The 27,359-nt window shown below is 39.8% G+C and overlaps 1 protein-coding gene across 11 annotated transcripts in view; it reads right to left on the minus strand.

Moving 5' to 3' along the window:
* Kcnip4 (Kv channel interacting protein 4) overlaps nt 1–27,359 on the minus strand; it is a 1,135,620-nt gene that overhangs the window by 82,158 nt on the left and 1,026,103 nt on the right. For all 11 annotated transcript variants that reach the window (NM_001199243.1, NM_001199242.1, NM_001199244.1 and 8 more), the window contains one exon: nt 10,871–10,995. In NM_001199243.1, coding sequence (NP_001186172.1) covers nt 10,871–10,995 — 125 coding nt within the window. The remainder of the gene's footprint in view (nt 1–10,870; nt 10,996–27,359) is intronic.

The following is a 27,359-nucleotide window of genomic DNA, read 5'->3' on the forward strand; positions in this document are numbered from 1 at the left end:
TACTAGGGGGAACTATCCAGAGAGAGAGACAAAACCAGGACCAGAAATACCATAGCAGCATGGCAACTAAGCATATCGGAGGCAGGGTAGTAGAAACAAAGTAAGGGACACAAGAGGATGGAAGCCTGGACTACTGACCATGCTTGTGGTTAATTACATTTGGGAGGTTCTGAAAAGTAAGTCTAGGAGTTAGAAAGATGCCTTTGTTTCAGAGTTACTATATATTGTAGACTCTATAATACAACATACACAATGTAGTGGACCATTTACTGATGCCAAACATGGATTCGAGGAAAAGAATTGTAAAATGTAATACAAGTTAGAAGAAGAAGAAGAAGAAGAAGAAGAAGAAGAAGAAGAAGAAGAAGAAGAAGAAGAAGAAGAAGAAGAAGAAGAAGAAGAAGAAGAAGAAGAAGAAGAAGAAGAAGAATTAAAAACCAGGTACCACATGAGGGAACCTAGTCCACACAAATGAAGCGTAGTCCTAAACCAACTTTTATTTCCATGATTAGAGGTGGAAGGGGGAGTCTGGGAAGTTATATGGGGAAAGATTGCTGCTACATTTCCAAGGAATTACCTCTTAGGAACAATGGTGGAACAGAACAGCAGCATGGACATCCTGCCTTCCCCAAAGAAATTTTCAAGTAAGCAGGAGAAGTTGAGGTGGTGGAATGTCAACTTACTAGACGACCTGGCAGGCTAGTCAACATGTTTAAGAGCAGGGTATTCTAGCTGTTTAAACATCAAATGAAATGTTTATGATTAATTGCTGATGGTTAAGAAAGACAGGCAATCTATAAAAGACATGCATTATTAGTGTGTTTGTGTTAAAAGTATTCAAGAATTTTCACACACACATACACACACACACACACACACACACGCACACAGAATGGGGAGAGGGAGAGTTTGTATTCATGAAAGAATATGTAAGATTGAAGATGTAGCTCGCTAATTGAATACTGGCCAGCATGTGCAACACCCTGAGTTTGATTCTTAATGCTGCTGCTGGTGAGGTGTGTGTGTGTGTGTGTGTGTGTGTGTGTGTGTATGTGTTTGTGTGTATGTATGTATATATTTTCAAAAATAAGGAAACAAGTTATGTAGTTAGAAGTGGCTTCAACTATCAAGGTGTGATGACAAATTTATGTTGCTAAGTCAGGTACTTTTATTTATATTCCTCCATATGTTCCCACATATTTAATATAACATTTTATTAGTTTAAAATAAGACAAACGTAAACCAGAGGGGATATAACTACTGTAGACCATCTTGAACATTAAAAATTCCTGCCCAAATGAAAAGACTTCAAGGAGAGACCGACCACACAGTTTTCATTGTGAATTTAGAACAATATGAAGAAATAACTGAAGTGCTACAAGGTCTGTGGTTAACACTCAAAACTGAAGACACTCTGCCACATGAATTCCCAATCAGTGTCTCACACACATGAACATTAGCATCCTGAGCCAAGATACATCGGTGTTCTGAAGGAAAATTTGAAAAACCTTCTGAAATGTAATGCACCAAACACAGAAGCCTAGCCACACAAGAGAGGCTGACCATGCCTGCAGAAAGATTTGAGTTACAATAACCACCTATCTTAGTTAGGGCTTTACTGCTGTGAACAGGCACCATGACCAAGGCAAGTCTTATAAAGGACATTTTATAAGGGCTGTCTTATAGGTTCAGAGGTTCAGTCCATCATTATCAAGGTGGGAGCAGGGCAGCATCTAGGCAGGCATGATGCAGGCAGAGCAGAAAGTTCCATATTTTCATCTGAAGGCTGCTAGTGGAAGACTGACTTCCAGGCATCTAGGGTGAGGGCCTTAAATCCACTCCTACAGTGACACACCTACTCCAACAAGGCCACACCTCCTAATAGTGCTACTCCCTAAGCCTAGAATATACAAACCATCATACCACCTGTTCTGTACTAATGCTTGGAAATCAGAAAGGAGCCACGAACTCTGGTAAAACCTATAGACTGACCAGGACATATGAATATTCATCCCAGTATCCCAGTGTGTGTAAGTGTGTGTGTGTGCGTTTGTGTGTGTATGTGTGTGTGTGTGAGTGTGTGTGTGTGTGTGTAGAATTTTTATGACACAAATATGTTAATAATGCATGTACCTTATGAAGGAACTAATTTTTCAGTTTCATATATTCAAAGGTTATAGACTCTACAATATAACATGCACAACATAGTGGACCATATACTGTCTCTCCAGAATACTGGTGAGATAGAGTCTTCCAGAATTTCTCCTTGGAAGTCTGACAGAAATTCAGCCATGGCGTCGGAAATAACATTTTAAGTGTGCTCTTCGTATACTTGACTACTAAACTGCCTGAGTAAAGCTGGGTTTAACTTTTGTCTGAGTTTTTCAAGAGATGAATGAAACCAGCTATACCCACATCCTCTGGTGATTGGAAGAGAACATTGCAATCATTAATGTGCTTCTAGGGAGACAGACACCACCGGGTGAAATGACTTTCTGAAGGTTGCACAATCAGCCTGTGGAGGCTTTTCTCAAGAATAACCAAAGAGTCATCACAAAAGACCAGTTGCCTTCGTCAATCAGCAGCATGTCTCTAACCCTATTGCTGTGTCTTCCAGTTTAGGCTTCTTTGCCCTGCCCCTTCCCTCTGTCATGCCACAAGTGGGACTCCATGCTTTTCATGCAAATGCACTTTGTTAAAAACATAAAGCCCTATAATTTCTCCTTCATCTATTTTAAAAGTCGGGAGTCAGGAAGATCTTAAAGTAGGGATGGGGTCCATAATGAACTTTTGATTCACATTAGACCCTTTGCTCACAGTATCAAATAAAACTCCTGTAGTGATCACAAAACCAAACAAAGATGCCCGTCATTGATGACCTCCCTGGAGAGATATATGAATTACAGGCAAAGTGGGGAGCCACGGGACTTCATTTGATACAACTCCAGACCAAATTCAGGACTTTGCGCAGTAGGTGCTATTGCTCCTGCTCACTCACAAATCCCACTGAGATGGCACGCAGTGTGACCTATGAGGCCACAGAGGCACATCTTTTTGAGTTTCCTCATTCTGAGTACAGAAGTACACAAACGTGAGGGCATGATACGCTATTCATCATGACTGTGCTATGTTATATACAACTGTGATTTCAGGGTCAAATGTCTGTCCTTTCCTAGACCTAAAGGAGTGATCTGACATGGTAGAAATGAGCCTATTAAAAAGGGCAGTTGGCAAGGGAGTATAGAAGCTGCTTGAAGCTGAGTAGCCTCATAAGATAAACAGCAAGGGACTTAGCTCTTAAGCTACAACCATGAGAGATTAAATTTAGCCAGCAACCACGGAGCTTGGAAATATTCCCAAGATACAGAAAGAAATCCAAACTAAACAATGCAGTCCTGTAGCCCTGAAAGATTCTTAACAGAGAGCAATGCCAAGCAGTTGCTGGACACCTGAGGCTCAAAACTAGCAGGATGAATGATGCGTTTCTAAATCACAAAGAAAGTTGCAATTGTTATGCATCAATTAGAATCAGCCGTGCATCAAATAGAATGCAAGTATCTTACATCTTTAGTTAAAAACAGACATTAATGCAATAATTTTAAGTAAAAATATATTTAAAAATATTAAAGTGATGCCTTAATATATTTGAACCTACTGGATACTTTGACCTATTGGATTTCAAAGCATTTGAAGAAAAGGAAGTAGGCAGAGATCCAAGAGAAGAGGGAACTGACCATAGCAGAGAGGCTGATCTGTATGTTCAGATCTCTTCCTATGCTTTTAAAAACAGGAAACTCAGCTGTTAAAAATGACATTATGACATTTTCAGGCCAATTGATGGATTCAGAAAACATCATCCTGGGTGAGGTAACTCAGACCCCCCAAAAAAGACAAACATGGTATGTATTCACTTATAAGTAGATATTAGTTGTTAAGTCAATGATAATTATGCTACAATCCACAGACAGGCTAAATACCAAGGAGAGGCCTATAGAAGAGAATGGGTGAAGTTGGGAACAGGATGGATCAGGCAGAGGAAGGGAGAAAGAGATGAAGAGAGAATACTGGGTAAAATGGCAGTAGTTAGAGCCACAAAACTTAGGCATACAATCTGTCCTGCCTGCCAAATGGAGGCACAGAACTTGTGGGTATGGTCAACCCATGACTTGTCTAGTGTGAGGCCCACAGCACGAGAGAGAACCCATGGCTAACACTACCTGGATGACCAGGAACTGGAGGGTGGGTAACTCAGTGACCTATGATTAAAAAAAAATCCATAAGATGATTCCTAAGAATATCCTTTTATACTCATAGATCTGCACCTAGCCCAACTGTCGTCAGAGAGGCTTCTCCTGTCAGCTAATAGGAGCAGACCCAGACCCACAGCCAAACATTAGGGAGAGAAAGAGAGAGACCCCAAATTAAAGATCTCCATTTGATCCCTCCCCTTGGAGCTTGGGGAGCAACAAGGAAGTTGGGGAGGAAGGACTGCAAGACCCAGAGGGGTCAAGGACACCATGGCAACACAGTCCACAGAATTAACTAAGCAGGGCTCCACAGAGACTGAAAGCCAGAACCGCAGATCCTGTCTAGCTTGATATTTTTGAGGGACCTCAAACAGGGAGACTGGGAAGGGGCTCTCTGACTCTTTATCTGCTCTTGAGATCCTTTGCCTCCTACTTGGTTGTCTCACTGGGCCTTGATATGGATATTTCTGCGAGGCCAATTCTTTCTTGAAGAGAAACAGAAGTGTGGATCTGGTGGAGAAGGGAGGCAGGGTGGAAGTAATGGGGAGGATGTAGAGAGGAGAAATTGTTGTTGGGATGTATTAGAAACAAAGCAAAACAAAAAGGTCAAAACAAAACACCCTCCCCCTCCCAAAACAAAAACAGGAAAAGTGACCTGTAAGAAATTAATTAATGAAAGAAAATACCAAGGAGACAGGACCACATTGAAACTAAAACCTATGAAATCTTAAAATTAAAATGGCTCTCTGAATGGTACATATGTTTTGTTTTGTTTTTTAATGTAGAAATTTGGACATTTGAAACAAACAAAAATTTCTGAGCATAGCCTAACCCCAGAATGAACAGTACCAAAATCACTGAAACCTGGTAGTTTCTTCAACCCATGTAGACATTAAGCACATACATTTGTCTCATAAGAATTCTACACACACACACACACACACACACACACACACACACACACACACTGAAAACCTGGTGGGATTCTAGTGTAACCACAGCGATCATTGATATTTGATATTTTAAGACTCATCCAATTAGGTCCAGATGTTTTTATATGATAAAACGAACTTTTTAGATTCTAGTAAGAATTCATTCCACAGTTCTCAGTTTTGCCTGTTTTTTATAATTACAAAGAGTTCCATAAATCCTCATCTTCCAGCCTTGCTTCCTCCAAAGCAATTACATCAAAATTGCCAAGCAGAGTCCCCAACAATTTGTACATTTTAAAGTTCCCCAGATGATTACAATATGCAGTAAAATTTGAGACTGCCAATCTGTAGATAATATTTTTTTTCTATTGCATCCATCCTCACAAATACTTATGAAGTTGAATTCCCAAGTGACTCATGAGAATTAGGGAGACCAGGCCTAACACCCCACTTTGATGGATGGAACACACAACAGCTGACTTCGTGGCGATGTATTACATATTTCATCTTCTCTTTAATTCTGTGCTTATGTCTAAAATAAATTTAATGCTGTAATCATTGTCTCAGTTTATAAAGACAAAGGCATACAGTTCATGGAAGCTGAAGAAACTGCCCAAACAACTCAACTATAGCCCTGACTTTGAATGACCCTGAGCATATATGATGTCTAGAATACAGCAATGACACTCAAAGTAAGGACACCAAAGTGGCAGTAACAACACCTGTGAAATTCTAAGAAATGAAAATATATGCTCCCTGTCCCCCCAGAACTACTAAGTCATAATCTTTCAGGCTTGGCAGGTGGTTCCATGATACAGTAATGTTAGTCAAAAGCTCTGTCAAGTCCTTTCCATCTCCATCAGATGCTTGCCTTTAAAAAAATCACCATGTGGCAAGAGAAACAAGAATATGTGGCAACTCAGTCTGTCAGAGAGAAAAGACAAGAAGCCTATTCTCTACCTTCCCTTTCTCCAGTTCTCCATTTATATACACAGTGTATACTGACAATGACATCGAACGCTCAGGTACACTGCGTGTTGGGAAAATATGTGCTCATGGGAACGTTTGTGTTCATGGTAAACTTAATTTGCAGGGATGGCTACCAAGTTGAGCCACTTTCACACAAGTGTGACTATTTTGAATGTGGGGGGGGAGGGTTTATCCTTTCAATCAAAATGTGGAGAGTTTTAAAGGTTTCATTAAAAATGTGTCTTCCCACTGTGTCCAGGGAAATTGATTTTTGAGCTTGAGGGCTTAAGATAATTAATATTCAGGAAGCAAGGGTAGTTGGTTTGCTTTCCCTGATGGAAATTGGTTCTGATTGCTGTCATCCAATAACTTGTGAGCCTTTCTGACCTTCTCCCATGTCTGCCTTGCTATGATTTAGGGCACATCTGTTACAGTTGTATATTTCACTAGAGTTACACAAAATCAAAAGGTTACTATTGTTTGATTTTCTATTACTACATGCTGAGCAAACCAACAGTTCTTTCTTTAAAAGCAGTATGTGAAATGTGTGTTGGGTAATCTCACTTTACCCCAGATATGAAAGACAAGAGAAGGAAGAGAGTAGAGAAAACTGTAGAATAAGAAAGGCTGAGGAAGAAAAGAGAAAGGTGGAAGGGAGAGAAAGAAAAGAAGAAACAGAGACAGGGACACAGATATAATGCAGGGAAATGAACAGACTCAGCATGACAGTGGGGAAAAGAGAGCACAGAGGAGAGAAAATAAAGAAAAGAAAGGCAGGCAATTTATTGTGAAGTGCCACTTGTGTGAGACACGCTGCAGAGTTGCTCGCTGCAAAGGTTAATGATGGTAGTAATCTTGATTCCAATTTACAACAAATGGGATGAAAGGCATCTGGACCTCAGATGGAGAGACATGCAGAGGTAGCAAGAGACTAAAAACATCGCAACATCCAAGGTACCCAGGGATGCTAGTGTAGCTTGGGGAGTCCTTTGTATATAACCATTTTAGATATAATATACCACTTGCTGTTTTTAAAATGTTTATTATAACATCTCTGAGAAAAAAGTTGAGATGTTTCTATAATTTTGAAGTGACTATATTCTAAGTTTTACTCCGTAAATAACCTGTTCAGGAATTGACTTTTGTCTACGCCTTGACAGTTTTTACATCCTTCCTAACTGTAGGTTGCAATCAGTGTTTTCTACTGTCATTGAAGTCACTTCTCTCTGAGATCTGTATAAAGGAAGGGACAGTTAGGAAATCTCTTACCTGCTCATCAGATCCTCATAGCTATGTGGTATTTTGCTTTGGATATAAAGCCTTGTCCTGAGACTCATGTGTTGAGTGTTTCCACTACTACTCAGAGGTGATTGGATCATGCATGTGCTGTATCAATAATCCATTGATGAACTCATCTTGGATGGACTGTTAGGAGAGGGAGGAGGTTGGTGGAAGTAGACCACTGGCAAAGGAGAGGCTGTTTTTAGGGGTGTGTCTTGTGCTTAGCCCTGCCTAGTTCTCACTGCTTCTTGCTTGACAGAAAGTGAGCAGCTTGGCTGTATTGTGTTCCTGTAATCCAATGTTCTAATTCACTACAAGCCATGGTCAGTGTTGTGGGACACCACAGGGTGAAATACCAGATACTGTGAGCCCAATAAAACCCTCCTTTTGGAAGCAAGGCTGATATAAGGCTTTCATGGAGGCCCTGTTGTATTAAGAAAGAACATAGCTCTTCTTCTAAACCAGGAACATGCTTAGCCAAGCTAAGCAGTAGCCTGGGGTCAGGGCCTTGGAAGATGTTCCCTGAGCTCCTGACTTACAGAGAAGAAACAGAGCTCCTTCTACAAAACAAGGAATATGCTTGACAGAGCCAGTGAAGGTCTGGGGACAAAGCCTTGGGGAAGCTGCAGCTTTGGGTACTGGAAACCCTTTTACCTACCCTAAGGGGCAGTCCCAAGGCTGATGTTCTATGATCTCCTCCTGGAGCACTGATTAACTTCCAGATGACTTCGGTCTGTCGTATGATAGTTGCCTGCTGACTCCGCCCCCCCCCCCACTGTGCTATACACACACTATATAAACTGTACTTCTTCTTTTTTAAAGAAAGATTTATTTATTATTATAAATAAGTACACCATAGCTGTCTTCAGACAGCACCAGAAGAGGACATCAGATCTCATTACAGGTGGTTGTGAGCCATCATGTGGTTGCTGGGATTTGAACTCAGGACCTTCAGAAGAGCAGTCAGTGCTCTTACCCTCTGATCCATCATTTCACCAGCCCCGAAGCTATACTTTTTTGTTTTGTTTTGTTTTGTTTTTTGAGACAGGATTTCTCTGTGTAGCCCTGGCTGCCCTGGAACTCACTCTGTAGACCAGGCTGGCCTCCAACTCAGAAATCCACCTGCCTCTGCCTCCCAAGTGGTGGGATTAAAGGTGTGTGCTACCACCACCCAGCAAGATATACTTTTTAAAAAGCTTGCTTGGCATAAGACATATCATATGCAAGACCTTCTGGACTCATCTGTTTTGTCCTTTTTATCTCTGATTCCCTGGACACTCTTCCCCAAAACCTTGTTACTGAAGAACTACCTGCTGGTTCAGTATACTCATGACACATCACATAAATGATACAATAACACACTAACACAAATGCACACATAAGCACACATGCACACACACACAGATAAAGAGAGAGAAAGAGCAAATAATATAAAAAAAATACACAAGACATGAAAGGAGAAGGTGAACTTGTTTGTGCAGGAAGGTGTCTAGCATGAAAGAGGCAGAGGGTTGAAAGAATGGAGCAGAGAAGGCGGACCAAGAATAAAGTATGTAAGGAAACCTTATAATGAGACTTCCTACTTTATATCCAAACTTGGAAACCTAAAATTAAAATAATAGAAAGAAACAAAAAAGAATACCTATGGCTACCTCCATTGGTTTATGCCTTGTATAAGATTACAATATTGGTCTGATGTGCAACTGGATGTGCGAACAATAATTTAAAGGAAGCCATGCTTACATGGACTTACAGCAGCAAGCTTGGGCACTCTGCTCATGCAATGAACTCTCTAAAGGGAGGCCATGCTTTCTCTGGCTTTTGAGACACTGATTTTTAGCTTGATCCTTTGAGGGACCCATGCTATCACTCCCCTTGATGGTGATACATCTGGGAAGGAGGTCATGTGCACATCAGTGTAACAGACAACCAGGCTCTGACAACCCGTGGGTCCTGAGGTTTGGATTGACTGACAGTATTGTCTTCTTCAAGTAATAAAACACAGTAATTTTCCTAGTACCAGAAATGGACATAATTAACAGGCTTTAATCTATGAGACAAGCACTGGGTATTTTTTTTTCCCTTTAACACTGAGTGCACTACTCATCAACGTGAGTACAGGCCACTACTGCAGACAAAGAAATAATCAAAGAAAAAATTGATAGTCATTCATTTGATGAATCCAGATTTGAGTTCAAAACACTGAAGACTGAAGAGCTCTAATTTCCCAAAGTACTAGTCTTTGAGTAGAGACATATATTCAGACTACCCCAAACAGGATTTTAAAATAGCAAATGCTGGTGTATTTGTATAAGTTGTTTACCATTGTTTATCAAATTCCATCTACAATTCCATATCTTTTCTTTCCAAAAGAGTGGTATGTATAAGAAATGCTTTATTGAAAGACAGGGTCACAGACTCATCACACACACACACATACACTGGGGAGAAGTTTGTGGCTGGAAAGATAGTTGAGTCCGTAAATTGCTGAACACTATGAGATCCTGAGTTTGATCCCTAGGGTCTATGAGCAAAATGGTAGTGCCTTGAACCATGTCTGCAATTCCAACATGGTGGAAAGTGACTCCAGAAGAACATGTGAGCTTGCTGAACTAGCCTAGCCTACTTGGTAAGCTATATACAAGTTAGATCATGTTTCAGAGAACAAGGTGGGTGGTACCTAAGTTAAGAAATAGAAGCTTAACCCCTGGTGCACATGTGGCACACAGATGCACAAATGCATACCCACACATGCACACATGCCCACAGCACTGCCCCCACAAACACAAAGAGAACGAGATGGGGAGGAGAGACACGACATAATGGAAAACCAGGTCCATTTCTCACACTTATTTCCCCAAGTTCATACTGGTCCTGCAGTTACTCTTTCATTTGATGTGCTTTCTTGATGTTTCCTTTGACCGGGGAAAGGCCATGGACCTTGTTTGGATTTTAGGTGGCTCTTTGACACTTCTTTTTGACTTCTTTTCTAGCCGTTTTCTCCTAGACTCTGAAGCTAGACTGCTTGGTGCTGAACTCTGCCTCTGCCATTTACAGGCCTCCTCGGTGTGTTTGGATGCCTGTGGCGTCAAATAACATTTTATAAGCATACACTAGTTTATAGTTTAAAAAAAATGAAGCTCTTATAGGAATGCTTATACCCAAGGAAGAAAAAAAAATCTCAATAAAAGAATTTAATTAAGAAAACCCTTTCAGGACCCATCTTTGTCTGACAGTCAATTACACTCTCCCATCACTGGCTTGTCAAAGTCAGTCAAAGTCCCAGTGGGTACTGACTGTATTCAGAACTAAGAGGGATGAGAAACGGGATGTACAGGCTTTGGACTCTCACAGGACAGTGTGCTCCTGCCCCGTCCCGTACGCGCTGTTAGTCTTCCCCTGTAAACTGGGTAAAGGTGAGGTTAAAAAGGCCGTCCTTACATTCTTAAATCCTCTGTAAAGAATCTGAAGCTCTTTCTTGGTGAATTTGCTCTGGGCCTCCAGCAGCTCCAGGGCTTCAGGCCGATGCCTGACAGTAGCCATCTCCAGCTCATCTTCCACGCTGTCTGCAGAGGAAAACCAGAGAGAGACTTGAGCATAATTGTTGCTCCCTGAGACCCAGAATGAGCAACCCAGAAAAACAGGCGCAAAAACACTTTGGAGATTTCAGTGGCTTGTCCCTCCCGGAAGGATCCTCACACTGACGGAAGCTGCCTCCGTGCCTCAGATTTCACAATATTAAACTTAGTCATCTCTGCATGATTTTCCTTAAATAGCCATTGATCAATGTAATTTTTATAATTCTAGCATTTATGCAGAAGAGCTTGAAATGTATAAAAATCATCAACTGAACTTTCTGTTTGTATATTAAGCAGTAGTTTTAAATATAGAATCGTATAAAAATCCCCATCTTTCCATATTCTGTGCACTCGGGACTCTCCTGTTCTTTCTGAGCATTCCATTCAAATGGGAGGGGTTTTTATGGGTTTGTTTGTTCGTTTGTTTCTTTGTTTTTACAGGCTCTACAGATGATATGTTCAAACCAGTGACTGAGGTGGTGACTCTTGAATATATGTGCCAGCCTAGAACATATGCATCTATGAGAATACTTAAGTATATTAGGTAAATATTGGGAAAGGAAAAGAGAGATAGAATTATGATCTAATCTGTTGGAACTGGAATGATGACTCAGTAGTTAAAAGCATATATGCTTCACTTCCAAAGTCCAAAGTTTGACACCCAGTCTCAACCCATAGTAACTCACAAGCACCTGTAATTTTAGCTTCCAAGTAACAAAGCAACAGAAGTCAGTTGGACTAGCCAAACGCCAGCCTTCTGCAGCTTGCCAGAAGGACTGGGGCCTTGAGGTACTTGTAACTTGATAGTCTGTTGCGTGTCATGCAATGAACCCAGTTTACATGAGTGCTAGTATACTAGTATATCTTACTCTGTGACTATATATACACTGTAATTTATCAAAGATGCTTTGTGTAAAAAAAAAAAAGTTTTGTACCAATATGACTGGGAATTGATATAAACTTTAATATAATTTTGGAATACAATAATGTAATATATCTTCGTTTTTAATATATCAGTTTTCAGAACTTGCAATGCCTGTTTGGCTTTGTATAATACAATATAGCTCAAAGATTTGTCAAGGGGAAATGTTCTGTCCTCAAGCTACATCTAATACTGTGGGTATATTTAGCCTATGCCTATATAAACACAAGTTTGAAGGAATTGTGCCTCAAAGGACAGCACTCTTTAGTCCAGTATCTTTATAGTAAAGAATGAGGTAGATCCATTAGTGAATATTCTTTGTTAAAGCTCATCCACTCCTCACAGCCATTCAGTGGGAGATGGCAGATATAAGAGAGTAGTAGAGCTAAAGAGAACAGGGGCTACACAGTTCCTTATATCTCATGCCTGTGGGTCCTGCAACACAATCCCCACAGTTCAATTAGAAATGTACAGATACGCAGCTGTTGAAATGGAAATGTACTATTGGTTGCACTCTATCTTCAACTGTCTACTGAGGACACTAGGGGTAGGACTCTTAATGGTGAGTAGAGAGGGTCAGGAGAAACTCAATCTAACCATCTCCTAACTCTTGCTCTCAAGACTTTGCAGGAAGCCAATAATGGTAAAGGAACTAATGTGTGCTTGTCAAAACAAATGACACCTGATCCAAAAAAAAAAAAAAAAAAAAAAAAAGAAAATCAGACAAGATAAGGCACGTTCAGGGTGTTATGGCTTGCTGACAGGAGCCGACTATGGATGTCCCCTGAGAAGTTCTACCAGCACCTGACTAAGACAGATGCAGATGCTCACAGCCAATCATCACACTGAGCCCAGGGACCTCAATGGAAGAGCTAGGGGAAGGACTGAAGGAGCTGAAGGGGATTGCAACCCCATAGGAAAAACAATGTCAAATAACAGAGTCACCCAGAGCTCCCAGAGTCTAAACTACCAACCAAAGAGTATACATGGAGGGAACCATGGCTTCAGATACATATGTAGCAGAGGATGGCTCTATCTGATATCAATGGGAGGGGAGGCCCTTGGTCCTGTGAAGGCTTGGTGCCCCAGTATATGGGGATGCCATAATGGTGAGGGGGCAGTGGGTTAGTGTGTGGAGGAGCACCCTCATAGAAACAAAGGGCAGGAGAGAGAGGGAGTAATGGGATGAGGGATTTGTGGAGGGGCTATCAGGAAGGGGGATACAATTTGAAATGTAAATGAATGAAATGAGTAATAAAAATACAAAATAAAGAAAATATAAGATGAAACAATAAAATAAAATCATTATTTCCAGGTAATTTACTTTTTGTGACTAACATGAACAAGATTATTTGCCTGATGTATTATTCAATCTCTTTGTCATTGGTTTATAAGAAGATGGGTGATTTTTACATCTTAGTTTTTTATTCTGCCACTTGCTGGAATTAGTTATTATCCACAAAGGGGATTTTTTACTGGAGTCTTTTATATTAAAGAACATATCATCTGCAAATAATGATACCTTGATTTCTTTTTTTCCTATTTGTACCATTTATTTTTATTTTCATCTCTGTCTTAATGCTCTAGCTAAAATTCAAACACTATGTTGAATATGAGTGGAGAAAGTAGACACCTTTGCCTTGTTTCAGATGGGAATACCATCTTTTTATTCATTTTTTAAATTTCAACTTGTAGGTATAGTGAAGAACATTTTGAATGAGTCTCTGGTAGTGCATGAAATAAGACCACAAATCAACAATGGCATACCATGTAACTAAAAACCTGTATGCCAAAGGAAACTGAGAAATGAGTCAACAGACAGCCCACAGGATGTGAGGAAAAAGCCCACTAACCATTAATCTGACAGAGGATAAATGTCAGGACAATACAAATAAATAAATAACACCACATAAACATTAAGAACATATATTGCTCTAAAATATAGGCAATGGCATGGAATAAAAAGGGCTTAGAAGAACTCAGATAACTAGAAAACAATTAAAATAGTGCTTAGCATACTTAGACATCAGTGAAATGAAAATTGAACCTGCTGTAAGACTATTTCAGCCCAACATGATCATCTCAGTAATACAAAAGACAGCAAATTCTGGTATGGATATGGCAAAACAGGGACTCTTTTTTTCTTTTAGTGATTTATTTATGGTACACCATATGCATTTCTGGTGCCTCTGGTGTCTGCAGAGTATCCCCTGAAACAGGAGTTAGGGACAGCTGTAAGACACCATGTAGATCCTGGGAATGAAAACTGGATCCTGTACAAGAGCAACAATTGTTCTTACTGTGTGAACCATCTTTCTAGGCCGAGAAGCTGGAACACCTGTACACTGTAAGTGAGGATGTTAACTAGTTAGTACATACATTTTGAAAATTAATCTGGGTATTCTTTTAAAATAAATAGAAAATCTATCACATAAGGAAATATGGAAAGGAGAGATAACGTCTCAGTAATACAGCACTTGTTGCTCTTGCAGAGAATCAGAGTTATTTGCCCAGCACCCACTTAGAGATTCACAGCCATCTGTAACTCCAGTTCTTGGGGATCAGATGGCCTCTTATGACTTCTTTGGGCACAAGACATGCATTTTGTGCATATACATACATGTAGACATGACACTCAAGAACATATAAAATGAGTAACTCTAAAAAAGTTTAATAATGATAATAAAATGAATTACTCTAAGATTCAGGTATATGACCCCCTAGACATATATCCAACAGAGTTTATATCCTCCTACAGAGACACTTGCATATCAATGTTCATTTAGACTCTATTTACAAAGCCTAAAACCAGAATCAACCTAGATGTCCATAAACAGATAAATGGACCTGAAAATGTGGTACATATTAACAACGGAATATTTCTCAGCCCTAATAAAAATGACAATTTGTAATTGTAATTGAATGGATGGAAGTGGAAAAAATGGATACTGTTAGGCAACCCAGAAAGAAAGACAAATGCCCTTTATTCTTTCTAATATGTAGATTCCAGCTTCAAGTAGTTTCTTTTGTGTATTTAATTTTGATCACAAATGGAATCCAGGGACCTAGAGCCAGGCCTTTGATAGGGGCTTGTTAGTTGAGAGGGGAGAGTAGATTATAAGTATGATAAAAGTAGTGATGTGAGGTGCTGAAGACAGAAGGCTTTAAACAGGGAAGAGTGTGGTGTTATGGGGGAAATCAGGGGATAAAGGACAGGCTAGCCCGATGTAAGATGATAGAAAAAACCACATGGAAGCCTACTAGTCACTACCAGTAGAAAAATCACAGAAGAGATAATAGAACACACATAAAATGAAAGATGATTATGGAATACTGAAATCTAAAGAATTAAGAGGGGTGGGGACAAAGAAATGGGGAAAAAGAGAGGTAGGGGTGGGTTAAGCCACACTCAAGGTCTCTGAAAAAGGCTTATGAAAACCTTAGTAAGGTAATTTCAAAATGAAACCTGAAAAAAAAAAAAACAATTGAACAGATTTATCTCATATTTGTGGACAATGTCTCTCCTGGAAGACATGGGTTACTAAATGAAACTCCCAGGGCAAGGCATGGGATGACTCCATGTGAATCATTGACTAGGAGGCTCAAGGGGTCTCTAAAACAACACAGGCTAGTGCCATTGTTTTTTTTATTAGCCATCATTGGTAAGCTCCAGGCTACAGGATGAGAAGCCAATCTAAAAATTGATCAAAAATGTTCTTTCTGATGGCGATCTTTCCCAGTAGCATGGGGGTGTTACTTAGGGAGCTGAGGAAGAAAAGATAAAAATGATCTTACCTAACACTGGACCTGGAATGCTGCAATACTGACCTACCAGGCAAAACATCAATACTTGCATGGCTGTTAAAGGGAAAGAAGTTTCTTTCTTATTAGATTTGAGACAGACTCCGTAGGGCAAAGTTTCATGCCTAGTATTGCAATTTTCGTTGAAATCCCAAATCTTTGGAGATCATAGACTCTTGGGTAAAACTTGTTATTGGTATTTTTATAAATTACCTTGTAATCAAATTGCCTTCAAAACATTTATGCTTATCCCCAGAGACTTGGGATTCTCTCAACTTTGGCTAGAGAAGCTTCTTTTGACAAAGGATGGTAGGCAATGGAGAAACACACAGCTGGCTAAAGTGTTGAGAATAAGAGGCTAAGTATTTGAGTCTATATAAACCACATCTTTATCAGGACTGGAGAGATGGTTCAGCAGGCAAAAGCAATGGCTGCTCTACCAAAGGACCTGGGTTCAATTCCCAGCACCCACATGGAAGCTTTCAACTGCCTTTAACTCCTGTTCCAGGGGATACGACACCCTCAAACAGACATACATGTAGTCAAATTACCAAAGTAAAACTATATAAATTAAAGGAAATCTTTTATCATCTTATTCATGGTGGTGGTACCATGAAGTTCCATGAACATCACTGAAGAATAGGACAGAAAGAATGTGAGAGCCAGAGAAAGCAGAGAAGTGCAATGGCAAGTGTCTTCTAGACATAGCATGGCTAATGTAGTCCTGAACTCTTAGTAACTGTGGTTGCCTTTACAAGACCAATACAGATAAAGCCAGGCAAAACTGTAGCACAGATGATGTAGAGCATATCCAGGCCCAACCCCTTACTAAGGATCTATTGGCACTGGATATTTGTTTATGGAATGGAGAATCATTACTTCTTGAGGATGTGTCCACAGATAGCTTTCTCATGCTTCAGTAAATAGAATCACATTAATGCACATATGAGGATAGCTATAGTTGGGCTTTGTAGTTTATAAAAGAAAAGTAATATGAAGTTGGGAGGAATCCTGTTAGTGGTGAGTTTGAGGATGTTTGAGAGAAAAAATGAAGAAGGAGTATCACATTTATCATATAAGTGTATAGCATTTTTAAAAATAAAGAGAAGGATAAAACTTACAAAAGTAAGTAGTACGTTAGCATCGTGTAAGAAGAAGCAATGAAAGTAGCCCAGAAAAAGATGCTAGGCATTTATTGACACACTGACCATAGCCTGGAATTTAAAGAGAAACTCCAATAGATGGAAACAGGATAAAGGATGCAGGAAAAGTTATTTCACAAGGTAGCTGTGTATTAGTGGCCTGATTTGTGTTGAGTTCTTATATAACTGATACAGATGAATGCCATTCTTCAGGCATAACATGAAGGCATGATGTCAAGTAGAAAGACTTCAACTTCGTAAGGTCATCTGTATGCCTCTTTTGCATCATATAAGTAGAATTTCTTCAACTTACAATCCTCTTCCTTTTGTTCTTCTGTTAAAATGTATAAATTTTCAAAGATCCAATCCAAGCATTCCTGCATCCTCTATGAAGCTGATCCAGGCGGCCCAATATGAGGTGCTATCTGGCAGCTATACTATCTAGCAGTTCTCAACCCATGGGGCATGAGCTCTTTGGAGATCGGATATCAGGTATGAGTATCAGATATTTACATCATGATTCATAGCAATAGAAGAAAAATTACAGTTATGAAATAGTAACAAAATACTTTTATGATTGGGGGTCACCACAACATGATTAAAGGGTCACAGCATTAGGAAGGTTGAAAACGACTGAGTATGACATAATAACATTTTTATGTTTGATGTATCCCTTGTGGGCTCCTTAAAAACACGATTAGCCTCACACATCTGAATACCCTCTGAGCCTAATATTTACCCTGGAGTCACAGTGATTTGGTGACTGGATAAATAATGAATGACCTGTTGCTAATGATGCTAGAGTTCCCATTGTTCTGGAGTCCTGTGAACTTAAAAGTTTTCCCTAGAGAAGAACTTTTCAAACTGTGATCTACAGGACATCAGTGGACTTAAAATGTCTTCTCTAAACCACCATGCGCTTTTCATTGTTCTGAGAAATATGGAATAAAAGTAAAAGTGGAGGAGAGTTTAACCGGCTTTTCCAAACACTCTTTTCAATCACAGGCTGGCCTTGCAGTGATCCAGTGACCTTTACAATGGTGAGGAACAAACCAACGCATTAACCTACAACCTATGTATGATGCAGCAAGTCTGACTACACTACCCACTAGGGACAGTTTCCTTCTCCTGCTGTCACAGACTTGCAGATGCTGCAGCTGAGACAGAAGGCCGAAGGCTGGAGGTCAGTGTGACTGAATTAAGTAGTATAACAGGGTGATTATCTCATGTGCTATTCAAAAGGAATCACTCTCAGCATGTCTGCCTGTGGGCTCCCTTGTTTTCTTCCACTGACTAGCACTTCTTTGTGATGTTGGCCTGCCACAGGGCTGTTTCTATTTCTAGGGACCTGACAGGCACCATAAAAGATTCTTAAAATCACCAGCAATTGCCAGTGTATGCTAGGTTTAAGAAGCAGCAGCATTGGATGCAATCAACTCTGGTTCCTGAGTGATGACTCTCATAGGAGGAGCACAGCAGCATCCTGCAGGGAACCTTTGACTCTGATGCCATCTGGGAACGTGCATTCTGGAAGAGTCTAACTCAGTACCTAAAGCTGATGAAATTCCTGCTGTGTGCCAGGAGATAGATGAGATCTCTTTACAACAACCCCCGAAATAAAGTATCCCCGACCATCTGTCACACATGTGGAGACTGAGCCTCACAGAGTGAAAAGAGTTCATGGCCAAATGTCACATTGAAGAAAAGACAGGGACCTCATTTATAACCAAACCTTGATGTCTTGAGGTGACTCCTTTTCCACAGTTTCTCTTTTTGTTCTGAGAGAAATAACAGTGACAAAACAGTGACAAAAAAATAACAGTGACCTCTTGTCATCTGTGTGTTGCCAATGTCTGAGAAGTTAATGATATTCATTTTCTGGCGCCTGTTCTTCCTTCCATCTATTGCTATCTGATCCTTGCTTGTATGGAATGAACTGTGTCACCCAGATTCACATGATGAAGGCCCAGTGTCTTGCTGTGACTTAGATGAGGATACCCTCAGAGTTTTCATGTGCTGAAACATGCTCCTCTTAGCCCTGCTGTGAAAAGATGGTGGGACTTTTAAAAGGCAGGGCTCATGGAAGATTCTCCTGGCCCCTCCCTTCTCCCAATTTGGATCTACTCTCAGGACACACCCTGCTCTTTCATGTGCTTCCTCCATGATGCCCTAGCCATGATATAATACAGTAGAGGGGTCCTCATCAGAGCTGGCATCCTATTATTTAAACTTTCCATCTCTGAAACTATTTAAGAAAACCATATGATTTCATCAAAAACTCCCCAGCCCAAGTGAGTAAAGGAACATGGACTGATATATCCTCTGCATGACTGCATTTAGAGGCAGGGCCTTGATCATAATCGGGATTATAAAATGTCATTATTGTGGGGCATTAATCCAACACCCAACAGGCCTTGCATGTTTATGAGGACAGTGACAGACCTCCTAGGCCTGCTCATAAAGGAAATTCCTCATGTAGATGACAGGAAAGCACAGCGACTTACTGCTTCTCTGAGTTTAGATCTGTAGCCTTCCCACACATGAGAAAGTAAAATTCTGTTGCTGAATACATTTGGTCTGCAGTACACTCTCCTCCAATGAAATTCAGGTGAGACACAAAACTAATTAAAGTATGTCTTGTTACTTAGGATTCCCAGTGGGTCCTAGGAAGTTTGCTGGCTAATTTCATCATTTGCTTTTCACAACATTCTTCAAGGGTAGAATTACCAACTTCATTTTTTTTTTTCCAGATAAGAAAACTGTGCGATAAGGCTGTGCTGCTGGGCTTTACCTAAGTAGCTCACAGTCAAGTTGCTAGTTAGAAATGAAACAGACCAGTATCTCCATCTGCCTGGTACCTAATTATCCAAGTATTTTAAATGAAACACTGTGAGGGGGGTGTTGTTTGTTTTGTTGTTGTTGTTTTGTTTGTTTGTTTTGGTAGTTGATGTTGTTTGTTTGTTTTTAAATAACGAAGCCATCACTGTTCACAGAACTATCAAGCCTGGCTCATTTCAATACTAATATAAATTCAGTGAAATATCCACTATGGCCTTCACTATAGAAGGAGCACCCTGGGACACTTAGGGTTGAAATAACTTATTCAAAGCCACATGGCACATGGGAATCAGTCCTTGCCTTTTTTTTTTTTTTTTTTTGTCACCAATGGTCTGAGTTTAGTCAATTTGAAATCATCAACTGTTTAGAGAGATAACAACAGTGAACTCCAAAATCTTAGGAGATAAGAAGTTCCAAGCAAAATGGGCCAAAGTACAATATGGAAGTTTCTAGCTAGCAAAGGATGCCCTGCCAATGAGAAATACAAAGGAGACAGGTGCAGATGGGGATAAGACACAGGTGTGTGTGGATGGAGGTGCTGCTTTGTTTGGGACAAAAACAGTGGACCCAAAAGGGGCTCTGAGCTCATGTGCGTGCCAGGCCCTTGCAAACTAGAAAAACTCGGGCATCTTGCAAAGGAGCTGATCCAAGTGCTGTGTTTGTATCTGAGAATTCAAATAATATTTTAATTCATGGGTTTTCTAACAGACTTAATTGTAATCAGAAAACAGATTCCCAAACCCAGACACACTTGAGCTCTCCGGCTGTCTCTTCTTCTGTCTCTTTTTATTCTTTACTCCTTAGATTTATGCCTCTGAGGGCCAAAGCTGTCCTGAATTTCAGTCAACAGGTCCCGCAGGCCATGGCACAATTGGGCTAGAAACTGGAATTTAAATCACCGGGGAACAACAAGATAAGTTTTAAAATAGGCATCTTTCCAACAACTTCCCTTAAAACACGGTAGAAGCCCATTATAGCTGATCATTATGCAAATTTGACCCTACCAGAAGTCTCTGTCCTCCTGGATATAACTCTAAAGGATTGTTTTATACAAAGAAGTATGTGTGTCCTCTGACCTTTATAAAAATCATTTGGTGTTTGGCCTGCCTGTATGTCTGTATAACAGAGTTGGATCTTCTAGAATTTGAGTTACAGACAATTGTGAGCTGCCATGTGGGTGCTAGCCATTGAACCCTGCACCTCTGGAGGAGCTCTGGAGATGCTGAACCATCTCCCTAGCCCCAGTACCATGGCTTTACAGGCACAAGATTACGCACAATGATTCTAAAACAACAGCCAAATCATCCATTGGAGAAGGGTGTTGCTGACATGGTTTTTGGATGCAGGCTCCACTCACATAGAAGAGGGCTCTTCACTAGGAAGCCATAGACCTTTTTTTTTTTTAAACAATTTTACTTTAAATTTATTTATTGTATGATCATATGTCATAGTGGTAATAGGAAGCACATATATCAGAGTACATATGTAGAGGTCAAATGACAATTTCTGAGTCAATTCTCCCATTTCTATATGTGGGTTTGGAGAAATGCATTTAGGCTGTCTGATTTAAAGACAAACACTCATATTAACAGATTCCTCTGGCTGGCTTCTAGTTCCCTTGTTTACTTAGAAATTACCAAACCATTGGCCTGCCACTCCTACAGCACAAACTTTAGTACATGAGAATGATCGGTCAGTCAGAGAGAGCCAGAAGCAGAGAGAGAGAGAGAGAGAGAGAGAGAGAGAGAGAGAGAGAGAGAGAGGGGAGAGGAGAGAGAGACTAAGAGACACCTAGACAGAGCACCTAGACAGAGACAGAGAGACAGAGAGAGAGACAAAAACACACAGAGGGACAGAGAGACAGATGCAGAGAAGAGAGACAAAAGAGAGAGTGAGAGACACCCAGAGAGATAGGGAGACAGAGAAGAGGGATGAGAGACAGAGGGAGAGAGAGACAGAGAGACAAAGGCACAGAACAGAGACATAGAGACATGAAGACACAGAGAAACTATGTGAAGCATCTCAATGGTAGGAAGTGAATGTATCTATAAAAGATGCCCTTCAAAATTCAATATGTTTATTTAAAAATGTGTCTACTGAGGCTGAGCATATATCTATAATCCCCAATTTGGAAGGCTGAAGCTAGAGAATTAGCATGTCAAGGCCAAATTCCTAATGAGTTCAAGAGCCAGCGGGGCTCATGAGTCCTTGTACCAAAACCCATCTATACATCCTATTAGTAGTTCAACCTTAAGATTATATCTGAGTAGGAATCCATTCGTGTAGTCAAATCCTGAACTTCCTTTTCCTTTTCTTTTTCTTTTTCTTTTTCTTTTTCTTTTTCTTTTCCTTTTTCTTTTTTTTTTATAGCAACATCCTTTGAGCTTTTATTCCTAATGTGTACCTTTTACTAAATTAATCTGATAAACTAGTAAGTAGGTAAATAATGTCATGACAATCTTAAATATTTTCTGATACGTTGTCTATTATTTAATAGGAAGAAGCTTGGACAAGTGGTAAGCATTGCTGGGGTGCCAAAAAGTTTTATCAAGGCCTTATCTCAATTCTACACTATACGGAATGTTCCTCATTGGACATCATTGGACACTATCTCCTGAGCCCCTAGAATGAGGGAGTTACACTCTTTTTTGATTTGTGTCCAAGTCTGACAACACTAGCCTGAGGGAAAAATGTCTGGAAAATAATATACAAAGGTGTTTTTTTTTTTTCTGCCAACAAGGTTAACTCCTTGTCTCCTTTCATTTTTTTTTTATCTCAAAGACTTATATACAGACACATGGTGTACACCTATATATCTGATTTTCCATCCCTTAGTTCTTTGCCTTTTGCTGACAAATATTGGCCTGAAACTGTTACTAAATAGTACCGGGGATAATGGAATTAACTTAAGTCTGAACACTGTACAGTCGATAGGGATGGTAGAGTAACTGCCACGAATTACTTATTTCTTCTTTCTATTCTAGCATTTGATATCCATAGGCAGAGTTCAAACCTGGGCCAGGCCTTGTAAGCATCTCTTTAAAGTGTTTGACAATGTTAATTTTTTTTTTTAATGTCACAAAGGTGATGACCCTCTTGACTCTTCTTGCCTTTACAACCTTTCATCTATCCACCCACCAGGAACTATTTTGAAGTGCACATGAAGCATATGTGAATAATTAAATCTAAGCTGACAATGTACGCATAACCCATGCAGAGAACACTATCAAACCATTAGAGATGGTAAGAGATTCCAAGGCAAGCACAAACCATCCTGGGCATCAGAAGCTCTGATAAGTCTTAGTATGAAAAGATTTCTTTACATCTGGCATTGAGTGTTTTAAAACCAAAATAAAAAGTCTTTAATTAGAATAGTATCCTACTTTATATTCATATATTACATGGAAAATGAAAAGGACCTTGAAAATGGCCAATTATTTTGAGAATTTTCTGTTAGAGGTATTTGTTGGCAATGACACAGCAATTTCCATTTTAGGAGAACTTGAATTGCTTTGCAATTTCATGATTGAATTCAATCACTACAAAACATAACAACCCTGAGGTGAGCTGCCAGAGTGATTCCTCACAGCATGTATGAATGGATTGTCTCTGTTTTCTTTGTAAACATAAATAACTTTCTAACAAGATCAGACTATCTTTTAAAAGACACAAAATTGGATTGTCTTTTTATTAGCATTATGCTTGTCATTACCATAGTAGATCAGATGGCCTATTAAGACAGTAGCTATTATTTATTTGGTGATCTAATCACAAGGGACTTTTTTCAGATGAAGAAAATGAAAAGAATATTGCCCAATATTATATATACAGATATAACCTATACTAGAGCTGATAAGGGAGAGAAGGATGGAAATGGAGAGTGTGATTGAATTTACCCATTAAAGCAGATCAGAAAAAAAGAATCTAATCAGGAAAGGCAAACCCAGAGAGTGATTATACTGGATACTTTTTTTCAAAAGTAATGAAACAAAGAAAGAAGAAGTTTGGCCTATATCAGTTCACTTGGTTAAAAACGCCATAAGGACCCTGATATAGCTGTCTCTTGTGAGGCTATGCCTGGGCCTGGCAAACACACAGTCAGCTATTGGATGGATCACAGGGCCCCCAATGGAGGAGCTAGAAAAAGTACCCAAGGAGCTAAATGGGTCTGCAACCCTATAGGTGGAACAACAATATGAACTAACCAGTACCCCCTGGAGCCCGTGTCTCTAGCTGCTTATGTATCAGAAAATGGCCTAGTTGGCCATCAGTGGAAAGAGAGGCCCTTGGTTTGCAAACTTTATATGCCTCAGTACAGGGGAATGCCAGGGCCAAGGGTGGGTAGGAGAATGATTGGGGGGGGGGTGGGGGACGGGACTGGGGGACTTTTGGGATAGCATTTGAAATGTAAATGAAGAAAATACCTAATTAAAAAATGCCATAACAGAGCTACGGAGTGCTCAGCTCCAAGTGGGGCATCTCTATTATGGCTGCGTCTTCAGGAGTCAACACGGAAGAGGGGACAGAAGATTAGAAGCTCCTATCTAAGGCCCTACTGATAACTGACAGCTGCTCAGAGAGGTGATGTCAAGATTTCTTTTTCAGGATTGAGGGTCTGAAAGATTGCCCATGATCTCTTAGATGGTCCCATACCCATGTAGACGCTTGCAATACTAAGTGCATACAGTGGGTATTGAGAGCATGGAATGAGAAAGAAAGGGAGAAGGGAGAAAGAGAGAGATAGAGCATGAAGTCAGGAGGAGAAGAGGTAGAGAGGAATTGGCAGGTTGTTTTTGTTTTGTTTTGTCTTTTGGTTAGAAGAAAGAATAGGAGGTAAGTTGGTTTTTTTGTTTTGTTTTGTTTTGTTTGCTTGTTTGTTTGTTTGTTTTTTGAAACAGGGTTTCTCTGTGTAGCCCCTGGCTGTCCTGGAACTCACTCTGTAGACCAGGCTGGCCTCGAACTCAGAAATCCACCTGCCTCTGCCTCCCAAGTGCTGGGATTAAAGTCTTACGCCACCACTGCCCAGCAGGAGGTAAGTTTTATCAAAACACATCATATGCAAGTATTACATTCTTGAAAAGGTAAAAAATGCTTTGAGAAAAGAGTTTATCTTGAATTGTGACCAACTGTCCTCTGGTTGCCCTAAAAATCTAATAATTAGATAATTTGCTGTGCCTAAGCAATTTACTTGATCAACTTACACACTTTAATATAATTCTATTGATGCCGAATTCCAGATTTATGGATGAAGACACTGACACAGAGAAGAAAACTTATCAATTTGACAGCGGTCAAGGTTCCTGGGTTCACGTGTCGTACTTCCTTCGAGAGCTCCAAGAGACCAGGCAGGAGCCGACTTCAATGGAATCACATTAGGGTCTTTATTTACAAGCTCCAGGTTGAGCTTATTCGCTGCTGTCCCTGACACAGCAAGGCCATTTGGTGAAGAAGCCCCAAACTCTCATCATGTCAAGGTTTTATAGAATATAGAAGCAATTGAGGGTTGTCCATCCTGTCAAGCATCTAATTGAATGACTATGTAAGCCAAGCCCACAGGTGGATGTTCTGAAGCAAGATTGTGAACAGAGTAGTTTTGGCCTCTTAAATGGGATGAATTATTCTGCTGCTCTTTTATCCAGAGAGGGAAGGGAAGGGAGGGGAAGTGATGCCACACTTAATGTAGAAATATACACCTTTGAAGAATCACAAAGTGATGGGCTCTAAGCAGAAGATAGAACTATATTGGAACTGAAAGTAGCTTGGAATCAAGCCTTATGCTATGATTTCCAACTGAAATACAGAGCCTTACCTTCAAATATTATACACTGAAAGCTACCAGTGACAGAAATAGGCTTTAAAACTTGGCTTACTTGACCCTTGCTATATTAGTCCGCCAAGTGGTAGTCACAATATCAATTAGCAATAAGAATATCTTCACATACCATTGGTTTTCAATAACCTCCTGATTTCATGTAGCCTCATATACAAAAGGACAAAGACATGGCTAGAAAACAACAAGGTGGCTTTTTACAGTAAACAAAATTATTTAATTTTCATTGTTGCATCTAATTATTGTAAGTATTCTAAATATTATTGCCTCATTCCTATACATAAAATTTTTGAAGGAATTATCTAATTTGTGAATGACATATAAATGGAAGATACCAATTTAAGACCTAACCCCTAAAATTCTGACCCTAAAATTCTTTTTTTTTAATTATTATTATTGTTTTTAATAGGTATTTTCTTCATTTACATGCCCAATGCTATCCCAAAAGTCCCCCAGACCCTCCCCACCCCACTCCCCTACCCAGCCACTCCCTCTTCTTGGTCCTGGCGTTCCCCTGTACTGAGGCATATAAAGTTTGCAAGACCAATGGGCCTCTTCTTCCACTGATGGCCGACTAGGCCATCTTCTGATACATATGCAGCTAGAGTCAAGAGCTCCGGGGGTAGGGGGGGGGGGTACTGGTTAGTTCATATTGTTGTTCCACCTATAGGGTTGCAGATCCCTTTAGTTCCTTGGGTACTTTTTCTAGCTCCTCCATTGGGGGCCCTGTGATCCATCCAATAGCTGACTGTGAGCCTCCACTTCTGTGTTTGCCAGGCCCTGGCATAGCCTCACAAGAGACAGTTATATCAGGGTCCTTTCAGATGGACCATCTAGAGACTGCCATACCTGGGGATCCATCCCATAATCAGCCTTCAGACCCTAAAATTCTTAAGTCTAGAATTGGCATCAAATTGTCTGAAAACCAAGAGAAACTATGTTGCAGAAGGACAAAGGTGTATTATAGGAAATAACTAGAAAATACTGGTCTTTAATTTCTAGGAAAAGACTTTCTCTTACTAATATTGTTCAAGAACATAAAAGAAAAAAATGACTTTTCTGAGTATCAATTTAAGATGTACATTTATAAGACTTACAAGGGAAAAGCTTGCAGAAAATTTATATTTTAAAAAATATAGTAGCTGGTTCATATTTATCATTAAGAGTAGACAGAAACTGATGAAATTTATTGCCTTGAAAGATAAGAAAATCCTCTAGGAAATTGATCCTGAGGAAGGTGGTTTGATGTTAATAGGGGTAATATCTTTGTGCTGTAGTAGGTGATATCTTGGAGTTGACTCAGTTACAGCATTAGCATTGTAATGTTATGCTTATCAATTGTAGCTGTGTTTAGAATGAAATATTAAATACGCTGAGAATCAATTGTATTCCTTCAAAGTTTGAGCTAGTTTTCTGTTTTAGAAAATATAAGATTGTTAAGTTCAAGCAAAATTTAGAAATTTATTATATGACCAGGTGAATCTTTACAAAACTCAGTATGGCTTTGCTCCTCATATATTTAATGACATAAGATTGACATAAAGTAGTCCTTTAGAGGACTGTGTGCCTGAACATACTAAATAGATGTGCATTTGGCATCTAGTAAACATTTGAGCAATAATGGAATTTGTTATTTGTTGTACTCTGTTTCAACATTAAAGTCTACTGTCTTCCTCAACACAATGACTAGAACCATATCCACATTATTTTTAGGAAATCATGCAGTTAGCACAAAAATTCTATTTTCCCCCTTCTGGATCTCTTTCACAGTTCTGCACTAAAGAAAGTATTTAACCTTTCCAAACCTCACCTTTAAAAA

This window comes from Mus musculus, chromosome 5 (assembly GCF_000001635.26).
Source record: "Mus musculus strain C57BL/6J chromosome 5, GRCm38.p6 C57BL/6J".
NCBI classification, from domain to species: Eukaryota; Metazoa; Chordata; class Mammalia; order Rodentia; family Muridae; genus Mus; species Mus musculus.